This window comes from Neoarius graeffei, chromosome 9, assembly GCF_027579695.1.
Source record: "Neoarius graeffei isolate fNeoGra1 chromosome 9, fNeoGra1.pri, whole genome shotgun sequence".
Classification (NCBI taxonomy): Eukaryota; Metazoa; Chordata; class Actinopteri; order Siluriformes; family Ariidae; genus Neoarius; species Neoarius graeffei.
The window spans coordinates 93,425,900-93,438,322 of record NC_083577.1 but is presented as its reverse complement, the minus strand read 5'-3'; the positions used below and the strand labels follow the sequence as shown (position 1 = coordinate 93,438,322).

At 38.8% G+C, this 12,423-nt stretch overlaps 1 protein-coding gene across 4 annotated transcripts in view; it reads right to left on the bottom strand.

The window, feature by feature from the left end:
• Positions 1-1,243: 1,243 nt before the first annotated feature.
• zgc:113337 (uncharacterized protein LOC503741 homolog) overlaps positions 1,244-12,423 on the bottom strand; it is a 66,518-nt gene continuing 55,338 nt past the window's right edge. For all 4 annotated transcript variants that reach the window (XM_060930485.1, XM_060930484.1, XM_060930487.1 and 1 more), the window contains one exon: positions 1,244-3,630. In XM_060930485.1, the coding sequence (XP_060786468.1) occupies positions 3,626-3,630 (5 nt within the window). In that variant the 3' untranslated portion in view covers positions 1,244-3,625. The remainder of the gene's footprint in view (positions 3,631-12,423) is intronic.

Here is a 12,423-nt window from a genome sequence, read left to right as displayed (position 1 = left end):
GCACGTGGACCTTCAGGTTGTTGTGCAGTGATAGTTTGGATTGTGTATGACTGGTTTTACCTTTGTGTTTTTGTCCCTTGTCTTGTCTTTCTATTCAAATGTATTTATTTATTTATTTTCTTTTTTGTGGATACTCCTGTCCATTTGTTTTTTTTAAATTCTACTCTGTCCTTTTGACTATTCTGTAGATTTGTTTGTTTTGAATTTGTTTCGATTTGCTGTTGTGTCGACCACAGACTTGTTTGTTGACCATGTTGTGTTCAGTAAACCCTTCACACATGGGTCCTTACTCTATCGCTGAGCTCTGTTCATTACATACACATTGTTACAGAATTAAATGGCAGTATGGTGTTAACGTTAATTTTGTCAAAGAAAATGAATTAACCTTATATTACTTATGGAAGGAGTCTCCAGTGTCAGTGTGTTGTGTCAGCACTCGGCGGTAAAGCTGTAACTTCAGGATTTCTGACATCTTCAGAGCAGAAGAGTTTATGCTTTGTGTTTTTTGGGAACACGACAAGCTCAAATTTTGCATCTTATTAACTTTAATAGAGAGAAAGAGAGAGCGAGGTGATGGAACGACTGTTTATGCTGCTTTAACAAGTGAGAACAGGAAATATAACTGCAAACAGACAAATAGCACACTGCTTCATTCCAGTTTTGGCAAATTGCTGTGGTATAAGAGGAATAACAAGCTTGTAAGAAGTGAACAGCTGCTTGTAATCGTACACACCACCCTGCCCTGCAGTGTTTTATGGAACGGTCCGTTGTAGGGGTGTCTGAAGGGGAAATTTATTATTATTATCTCATCTTCATCCACTTAACCAGATTATTATTATTATTATTATTATTATTATTATTATTATTATTATCTTGCAGCTTAAATGTTTTGCTTTCCTTTTTTCTCTTTTATTCATTTATTTTTACTTTTTTTCTTTCTCCTCCCCCCAGATATTTCCTGGATACTTTATTGTTGTTTTATCTTCACAGTGAAGGAATGGAACTGAGACAGTACACTGGGCAGTTTAGGAATGGTACGTCCCGTTGCAGGGTGGCCGAAAGTGTAATGTTTCTCAGGTAGCTGGAGAAATGTATTTTACTGCTTAAGTTATTTAAGGGCCATTTTAAAGCCACGCCCCCAAACGTTTATCATTACAAACCCACATTTCAAAATTTGCATCACCAGGATTTTGTTCCAGGATTAAAATATACAAAAAAAAAAATTATAAAACACACTGCTTGGTACGTTGTATTTGTAACTTTAATGTTTGATGTCGAAAGTACTGTAGCCATCATATACATTTGTTGAATAAATAATGCTCTTATTAAACATTTCATCTGGCTGTTTCCTGGAGGATGTCAGTGACTAATGCTGTACACATCAAAATGATGTCTGTCACAGGAATTGGAGTAAATAAACCAGAACTGTGTCCTGACACATCTTCACTGAAAGCTCCAGTTAAACTCAAACTTATCAGATGGTGAAATTGAATTAAAATACATAAAAACATGCAGGTGTGTTCAGAATATTCAGTAAAACTTTAAAAACCCTACAGATTTATACACATTATATACCTTTTTTTTTTTTTAAATCAAGGAAGTCCTGGATGATTGATGTAACTTTTATGTCAAAATGTTGTATTAAATATTTTATGTCATGAAATGTGAGAGTGAAAGAGAGCTCGAGTGTTCACTCAGGGTTGATGGAAGGAGTCTCCAGTGTCAGTGATTTGTAACAGTCAGGGGTGAAGCTGTGACTTTTTCATCATCTGGGATTCGTAAATGACAGCAGGTCATAGTGACAACAGACTTAAGCACTGTTCAGAAGTTATGTAGGAATTTTACAGATGTGGGCAGAGTTTATCTAAAGTCATGTATCAGTTGTGCCCAATTCTAAGCTTGAACTTCAGCTCATATTTGTGGTGTGATACTGGCTCGTGATATTGAGGAGTGATGTAAATACACTCAAAAATGCTATGGAATGTCATTTGAGGCTGATATATGTAAAAAACCCATAAATATAAATTTTATCAAGACTTCAGATGAAATGCGTCTTAATCAGAGATATGGCGGATTATTTCGCAGAGTAAATTTTTAATTATGGATAAATGATGACTGAACTGTAGGGGATGAGCACTTGGTCAGATTTTCCTTCAAACTGTGGGCATCATGTTTTCTTTCCAATGATGTGTAGTGAATTAACACAAACACTGGCGTCGTTTCATTAATTCCAAAACTATAATTAAAAGTGTGATAAAATTGTGTACATTCCACACATTATGGTTTCATGACCTCAATTTGGTATCTTCAATATATATATATATATATATAAAGATGTGCTGGATGAAGCACTATTCTATAAGTGCAGAAGCCATTTTGTTAAATGAAACCAGTGATTCATTACAACGAGGACATTTCACGCAGAAGTATATTGCTGATATACTTGAGTCCTATTAGATTTATTTCAACGCTCAAAAATTGTCTTTTGCTTTTATATTACATCATATTTCATTTGACAGCAAAGAAAAACACTCCTTCCTCCTTCAGTCTGACTTTTCTATCTCTGACTTTGCTCTGGCTTCCTGTCAGGACTCTTCATGCAGCAATCAGAGCTAATAAACAAGAAACAGGACTCAATGGCGCACCCTGAATTTTAGACATTATCAGGATGATTCATCATTGTGCTTGACCAATCAATGAGCTGCACTCTTTTAGCTCCACCCACATGTCTTGTTTCAGTTCTTTCCACGATCTTGCAGAGAAATCAAACACAGATACTCACGCTGCGTTCATGTCATGTGGGAGAACGGCATCTTGAAAACGTTCGTGTGTTGTAATTCAATTTATAAGGTAAAAATAGCAGTTGTAGTTTTATGTAATATTAGCTAGCATTAGCATTAGGTGGTGTTTATGTTAAAATTAGCATTCCTTCTGACTGTTTAATACCATTAAAGAAGGTTGGAATTTATTTTAAAATGAAATATTTACAAAAATCCTTATTTCTTATTTACCTTATTTTATTCCCTTTTGTAGCTCATTACCTCACTTCTGGGTTTCGACTGAGAAATCCATTCCAAAAGAAAACTCCTAAAATTCCAACTTCAAGGTTGGCAGAAAGTTTTCTTCTAAACCATTGGTGGTGATGACAGTGATTGTTAAAGTTACAGAATAAAATGGCCGTAATGGTGAAATGTGGAGAGAGACGAATTTGTTCGTGTACCATGATGTAGCTCACTGTCTGGTGGGAAACCAGTACAAGTTGTAAAACCAGTGAATTATGACTATTGTAAAATGATATATGGTGATTTTTCTTGGTGCAAATGAAATCGAAACATCGTGAAATTTTGTTTCATTGTTGTTTGGATTTTATATGAACAATGACAATTTAAATCACTGTGAACTCAATAATTAATTCATATTGTAATTAATCTGTCAGGTGTGTGGTTTGGGAATGGCAATTTCCCACCCAGCCATGTGGCCACGCCCCTGCAGGTGAACCCATGTCTGTGAAGCAGGTTATTACAGGTGAGTGTAGGTCTCGATCCATTCAGTCCATGTTCTCCCATCCACATTGTGATCTCGAGCTGAAACTCATCATCTTCCTCCTTTTGCAGTCTGAGGAGCTTTATTCTTAAAAAAAAAGAAGAAGTGTCAAGCTTTAAAGGTGACGTATTAAACCCCTTTCCCACAAGTTGCCCCAGATCCCTGAGGTCCAAATGACATATCTGTGATATCTTTAGTCAAAATACCACAAGTGTAAAACCCCACAGCTCCTCCTCACTCTGTCCGAACAGCCCTGATTTGAGTGTCTGATTTGAGTGTCCTTTAAATGATAGCGAGCCACTGCTCACCCCGCCCCCCTTCTGTCAGCTAATCAAGTAGCACTTCTTCATAAATATTAATCAGCAAAAAAGGCAGTTTCCAACCCATAAGTGGAGATATTCAGATGAGGGGGAAGAGTTATTTTAATGAGCTCCTCTTGTGATGTAGGAAGAGGAGCCGAATCTTTTTGGCTTCTTGAAGTTCATGTTTTCTGAAATCAGCAGAAGAAAAGAAACCGACTGGGTTGTCTCTTAGTTCAGAGTTTGTGTTTTGGTAGACTCCAGATACCCAAATGTATAGTGGTGCTTGAAAGTTTGTGAACCCTTTAGAATTTTCTATATTTCTGCATAAATATGACCGAAAACATCATCAGATTTTCACACAAGTCCTAAAAGTAGATAAAGAGAACCCAGTTAAACAAATGAGACAAAAATATTATACTTGGTCATTTATTTACTGAGGAAAATGATCCAATATTACATATCTGTGAGTGGCAAAAGTATGTGAACCTTTGCTTTCAGTATCTGGTGTGACCCCCTTGTGCAGCAATAACTGCAACTAAACGTTTGCGGTAACTGTTGATCAGTCCTGCACACCGGCTTGGAGGAATTTTAGCCCGTTCCTCCGTACAGAACAGCTTCAACTCTGGGATGTTGGTGGGTTTCCTCACATGAACTGCTCGCTTCAGGTCCTTCCACAACATTTCCATTGGATTAAGGTCAGGACTTTGACTTGGCCATTCCAAAACATTCACTTTATTCTTCTTTAACCATTCTTTGGTAGAACGACTTGTGTGCTTAGGGTCGTTGTCTTGATGGACAGATGTCCTGACATTTTCCTTTATAATTCGCTGGTATAATTCAGAATTCATTGTTCCATCAATGATGGCAAGCCGTCCTGGCCCAGATGCAGCAAAACAGGCCCAAACCATGATACTACCACCACCATGTTTCACAGATGGGATAAGGTTCTTATGCTGGAATGCAGTGTTTTCCTTTCTCCAAACATAACACTTCTCATTTAAAGCAAAAAGTTCTATTTTGGTCTCATCCGTCCACAAAACATTTTTCCAATAGGCTTCTGGCTTGTCCACGTGATCTTTAGCAAACTGCAGACGAGCAGCAATGTTCTTTTTGGAGAGCAGTGGCTTTCTCCTTGCAACCCTGCCATGCACACCATTGTTGTTCAGTGTTCTCCTGATGGTGGACTCATGAACATTAGCCAATGTGAGAGAGGCCTTCAGTTGCTTAAAAGTTACCCTGGGGTCCTTTGTGACCTCGCCGATTATTACACGTCTTGCTCTTGGAGTGATGTTTGTTGGTCAGCTACTCCTGGGGAGGGTAACAATGGTCTTGAATTTCCTCCATTTGTACACAATCTGTCTGACTGTGGATTGGTGGAGTCCAAACTCTTTAGAGATGGTTTTGTAACCTTTTCCAGCCTGATGAGCATCAACAACACTTTTTCTGAGGTCCTCAGAAATCTCCTTTGTTCATGCCATGATACACTTCCACAAACATGTGTTGTGAAGATCAGACTTTGATAGCTCCCTGTTCTTTAAATAAAACAGGGTGCCCACTCACACCTGATTGTCATCCCATTGATTGAAAACACCTGACTCTAATTTCACCTTCAGATTAACTGCTAATCCTAGAGGTTCACATACTTTTGCCACTCACAGATATGTAATATTGGATCATTTTCCTCAGTAAATAAATGACCAAGTATAATATTTTTGTCTCATTTGTTTAACTGGGTTCTCTTTATCTACTTTTAGGACTTGTGTGAAAATCTGATGATGTTTTAGGTCATATTTATGCAGAAATATAGAAATTTCTAAAGGGTTCACAAACTTTCAAGCACCACTGTATGCACTGAAAAAGTGAATTTTTCACAATATGTCTGCAGTCTTATCTGTAACACCTCAGGTTTAACGACTGCATGATGAAGTCAGTTGTCATGATGCTCGAACATGAGACAGTCTGGAAAGTGTCATAACACAACCTTATGTCACGCAGATGGCACTTAGCTTCAGTGTCAGATCGACTCAATATCGAAACCAGCAATCTTGAGAGGATCACGTGACCCATCGACAGTGATGCCTGCGTAGTTTTTAGCTCTGCTCTCAAAGTCTAATTTTTTCAATAATCCTATCATATATCTCGAATACTTTGACAACATTTTCATCATGAATCCTTCCCCAAGCAAAGAAGTACGGAAAAGGGAGAATGAACAGTCGCCTATAAAGAAAAAAATCAAGGATTCTGCCATCTCTAAGGATGAACTCGATGCAGCTATAGCTAATGGCATAAAGCTAGCCCTCCAAGAGCAACAACATGGCCTAGATGTGGCGGTAGCCTCTGCTGTCAGGGAAGCGGCGGACTCTATCCTTGTCCCAGCACTATGTGATTTACGAACGGAAATCCAAAAGACTAATGAAACTGTGAAAGAAATTAGTAGGGAACTTGAAGATGTAGTCAAATCTACTAAAAGGACCCAAGACCATGTGGACTCTGTCCAGGCAGCTGCACGAGAGGATAGGTGATCAGCTATCGAGCTAAGAACACAGCTAGAGCAGCTCACCGCAAAGTTGATGGATCTGGAGGACCGGGGATGAAGAAATAAGGCTGGTTGGCTTACCAGAAGCAGTGGAGGGTTCGGATGCAATCGGTTACCTCAAAGATAACCTCCCCAAGTGGATCCCTTCATTGGTGGACCAAGACATTGACATAGAGCAGGCTCATTGTGTGTATGATGGAGGAGAGGCTAACTCTAACAAGCCACGCACCCTCATCTTCAGATTACTGCGTTGGCAAGACAGATCAGCTATCCACAACGGGGCACGTCAAGTTTATCCAGTTAAGTACGCTTCCAACAAAGTTACCCGCTGGTCTCTGTCTGATTCGGCATCAACAGCTAGCATGCTCCTGTTCTTCCCTGACTACAGTCCAGAGACTGCAGCAAGGAGAAAGAGCTTCAGTTCTATCATAAAGACAGCTAAAGACATGGGCCTGGAGCCATTCCTCATCTACCTGGCGCGGATCAAGCTGCAGCATAAAGGTGAAAAGATGATGTTCGACTCCCCTGAAGCTGCCGAAGATTTCATCAACTCTCTTCCACGGAGGTCCACCACCACAGCGGTACGGCGTGATGGTGGAGCTCCTGCCTCTGCAGCCTCTAATCCGAGCATCAAGAACAACCATGGGGCTCCTCCACACGCATAAGGCAACTTAGTGGATATGAAGGAATGAACTTTCATAATTTAACGTGCACAAGTTATGTAGCAATGGACAGTCTCAGGAGCCTTACAAGGTATTTGGAATGTTTTGAAATGTGAGATTAACTAGGCTATGTCTTCTGATAGTTGTTTCCAGTATGATTTAACATTAGCATGCTAAATTGGCCTAGTTTCACCAGTTCGAGAGGTGATGTATTTTTTTATTTGTTCAGGTTATGACTGTGTGGGCTTAGCTGTTACTACAGCCATGCGTTGGTGTGGACTGGTCACGAATCAGACAATGCATATGTTTTTACAGACCTACGGACTCATGTCTGTGCGGTCTGTGTTTGTTTTTGTATATAGTTTTACGCACCCCTTCCCCATTACAGACATATTCATACTCTTTGTTAGGATATCAGCAATTGGGCATTTGTACAGTATTTGGCAGGACGATCGCATGCATATTCTCTATCTTATATTAACACGCTTATACTTTAAGGCAGATCTTAGCCGTATAATATGTCGACGCAGTCATTGAATATTATCACTCAACGTGAATGGCCTAAACTCCGCTATCAAACGAACTCGTGTTCTTGATTATCTCCATCGTAAAAAGGTGGACATTGCCCTGATCCAAGAAACGCACCCAAGACAATGTGATGTGGCACGTTTTCAAAACAGACATTACAGATTAATGATATCATCGTGCGCCCTAAATAAGACCAAGGGGGTATGCATCCTTATTAACCGGAAACTGTCTTGCGATATAAATGGCACTGGTAATGATGAGAATGGAAGACTTGCTTTTGCCCGTGTTAGCATACATAATCATAAATTGGTGTTCACATCCATATACTGCCCAAATGAGCCTGACAGAGACTTTTTTTCTTATATTGGAAACACATTATTAGAACATAATGACTGTTTTTTAGTGGTGGGTGATTTCAATGCAGTCCTTAACCCATCTCTTGATAAGTCTAATTCAGATGCAATAGATAATCTTTCATCTACCCTATTTATATACTTATCAAAGATTTAAATCTTGTTGATATTTGGTGTATGCAGAATGCTACTGCCAGAGATTACACGTTTTTCTCCAATAGGCATAAGACATTTTCCCGGATAGATTATATTTTTCTTTGCCCAACATTAATTGCTGGACATATATCCATTACCATTTTACCAATTCTACTATCTGATCATTCTGCAGTATTATGCAACGTTGATCTGCCCAACATTAAGACAAAGGCCCCCAGGTGGCGTTTAAACACATCTTTACTAACTAACTCTAGTTTTATTAGTTCACTCAAAAGTCAATTAAAAGATTTTTTAGATATTAGCACAAAGGAATGCTCCAATCCGCAAATTTTATGGGAGGCCACAAAGTGCTTTATTCGTGGTTTCTGTCTTTCATTCTCCTCAACTCTAGCTAAAACAAAAGCTTCCCAGATCAAAAATCTTGAAAACAAAATAGAATCATTAGAGAACTTACAAAAACATAGCTTCTCAGACGAGCAGTCTAAACTGCTGACATCTTTGAAAAATGAACACAAGACGCTGTCTGTATCAAAGGCGGAATTTATGCTGCATAGACTTAGACAAAAGTACTACTTTGATTCAGAGAGACCTAGTCACCTGCTGGCTCTTATGCTTAAGGAATGTGAAACAAAAGCTCACATCCCAGCAATAAATAAGCCTGATGGCAAAATTACAACCAATCCGCAGGCCATCAGTAATACTTTTTCAACATTTTATGAAAATCTATACAAATCAGAGATTGCTCATGACGATGCTACTTGTAAACATTTGCTTGACAAATTGGAACTTCCCTGCCTTGAACAAACAGACCAAGATGATCTGGAAGCTGTGTTGAATCTGGATGAACTACACAGAGCTTTGAAATGTCTCAATAAAGGTAAATCACCTGGTTTGGATGGCCTCCCACCAGAGCTTTATGTAGAACTTTGGGACATGGTGGGCACACTCATACTTCATTCATTTAATTTTGCAATCAAGAGTGGGACCTTTCATAGAGACCAAAAAACAGCACTCATCACCTTAATCTCGAAAAAGGGAAAAGATCCATTGGAATGCTCTAGTTTTAGACCAATATCCTTACTTACAAGTGATCTTAAGATATATGCCAAAGTTCTTGCTCTGTGCCTGGAAAAGGTTATTCAATCTCTAGTATATGAAGACCAAACAGGCTTCATCAAGGGACGCTATGCATCTGACAACATGAGAAGGCTGCTACGCATTATAGATGTGGCAGAGACACACCCAAATCCTTGTGCCGTATTTTCTCTTGACACAGATAAAGCCTTTGATAGGATAGAGTGGAAATATATGTGGGCAGTATTACAACGTTTTGGTTTCAGACATAATTTTATAGCAATGATCAAGGTGCTACACCAATCACCTTTAGCAAGTGTTCTAACAGGGGACATAATCTCTTCTCCTTTTACCCTTCAGCGTGGAACAAGACAGGGGTGTCCACTTTCGCCACTTTTATTTTGTCTTTCTCTGGAACCTCTGGCACAAGCCATTAGGCAATCTACAGCTTCTCCTATGAAAATTGGTCATCATAACCATATTATATCTCTGTATGCGGATGATATAATTTTGTTCTTAGATAACTTTGACACCTCTATTCACCCAGTCATTAAGGAATTCAGTCATTTCAGCAGCCTGTCAGGCTACAAAATTAATTGGACAAAATCTGCCCTTATGCATCTAAATAATATACACACAAACGCTCCTATTCCTAACTATATTCAGACCAAAAGCTCTTTTACATATCTGGGCATTACAATCTATAAACACATACATACAATTAACAGAGACAACTTTAACACTATGCTAAGCAAAATAAAATCAGACATCCATAGATGGAGGAATCTAAAGACGTCTCTTCAAGGTAGAATTAGCACAGTGAAAATGAATATATTGCCCCGTCTCAACTTCCTTTTCTTTATGCTACCACTCTGCCCTCCTCCAAACTATTTTAAAGACATTAACACCATGGTTTCACGTTTTATTTGGGATGGGAGACGGCCTAGGATCTGTTTGACTACACTGCAACGACCCAAACTGCTGGGGGGTTTGGCAATACAAAACTTTGAACTTTATTATTGGGCTTTTCAGATCAAAGCACTCAGCACATGGGTTGACCCACAGTCTACCACTTCATGGAAATTGATTGAATCTGCTAAAATATTACCACGCAAGCTGCAAGACATCCTATTCTCTAATGTAACAAACAAAATGATTAAAAATAATTTTGGGCCCATCATTGCAAATTCTATACAGGTGTGGAAGAAAGCAGAACATTGGATGGGTGCACCCTCTAAATTCTGTCAGAACACACCACTATGGCATAACCCGAGGTTATTATGTGGTAATAAGCCATTTCATCAACCATCTTGGTCATCTCTTGGAGTAAATACATTAGGTGATATATATGACATTCAAGGTCTTTGTTCCATACAAGACTTAAGAACACGCTTCTCTCTTCCTGTGTCCTCTTATTTTGTTTACTTTCAACTAAGATCTGCCCTAAAAACGTATGGAGTTCCCTGGGATTCTCCTCTCCCCTCACATCCCATGTTACGATGGATTGCACCATTACTGGGCAGATCATCTGTCTCTTTAATATATAGTTCACTGATACAGCACAAGGCCAAGGCTTTACCAATTGAATCCATATGGAACAGGGAGCTGGGGAGTTTGAATATAGACTTAGATTGGGAGAGAATATGGTGTAATTTAAGTATGACTTCTAAGAACCTAGCTCACCAACTAATTCACTTCAAAACCATACACAGAGCCTACATCACACCCTATAAGAGATTCCGGATGAAACTGCAAGTTACTTATAACTGTCATATGTGTAACACTGCTTCACCAGGAGCATTCTTACACATGTTTTGGGATTGTCCAGTTATCTCTAAGTTCTGGTCTCATGTAAACTCAGTGTTAGCGGATATACTTAACATTGTGTATGTTCCTAATCCTGGTTTCTGTCTCCTGAATGACAATTCTGATATCAATCTAAAACAAATTCAGTTCAAATTGGTATTTGCAGGGTTTACCTCTGCAACGAAAACAATTCTGAAAAACTGGTTTACTCTGGATTTGTGTATGAAATCATTCTGGATTCATAGCCTTGTCAACATTGTCAACCTTGAACATACAACTACACGACTTAATAAGGCGCGACCAGTGACTGTTCAAGTTTGGAACTCTTTCTCATCCAAGATAATCTCTTGGGCTAAGGTCAACAGCAATTAGACAATCTGCTCTCGCGATCTACCTGCTGAAAAGGTCTGTAATGTATGTACTGTCTTACCAACCTGATATTTTTTCTTTCTTTTTTTTCTCATTTAACATGTGCCTTTTGATGTGTCTGTAACCCCCCTTTTTTTGAATAAGCAATAAAATGTTGATAAAAAAAAGAAACCAGCAATCTTCATGAAGGCTTTTATCAACATTATAACAAGTGACATAAACATTCATAAATACATGTCAGCTCTCAGACTCCTGCTTTCATCCAAATCATCATGAAAGTGCCAGAACACCTGAGACACATGACATTCAATTGACTTAAAGGTGTTATGACACTTTCCAGGCTGACTTATGTTAAAGCTTTCATGACTTCTTAACTTCAGTGTGGAAAGTGTCATAACACCTGAATATCATGTGACTCAGGTACACTGAAAAAAAAATAAACATTGGCTCAAATTAAAAAAAATGAGGTAATCGATCACACGTACAACCCCGATTCCAAAAAAGTTGGGACAAAGTACAAATTGTAAATAAAAACGGAATGCAATAATTTACAAATCTCAAAAACTGATATTGTATTCACAATAGAACATAGACAACATATCAAATGTCGAAAGTGAGACATTTTGAAATTTCATGCCAAATATTGGCTCATTTGAAATTTCATGACAGCAACACATCTCAGAAAAGTTGGGACAGGGGCAATAAGAGGCTGGAAAAGTTAAAGGTACAAAAAAGGAACAGCTGGAGGACCAAACTGCAACTCATTAGGTCAATTGGCAATAGGTCATTAACATGACTGGGTATAAAAAGAGCATCTTGGAGTGGCAGCGGCTCTCAGAAGTAAAGATGGGAAGAGGATCACCAATCCCCCTAATTCTGCGCCGACAAATAGTGGAGCAATATCAGAAAGGAGTTCGACAGTGTAAAATTGCAAAGAGTTTGAACATATCATCATCTACAGTGCATAATATCATCAAAAGATTCAGAGAATCTGGAAGAATCTCTGTGCGTAAGGGTCAAGGCCGGAAAACCATACTGGATGCCCGTGATCTTCGGGCCCTTAGACGGCACTGCATCACATACAGGCATGCTTC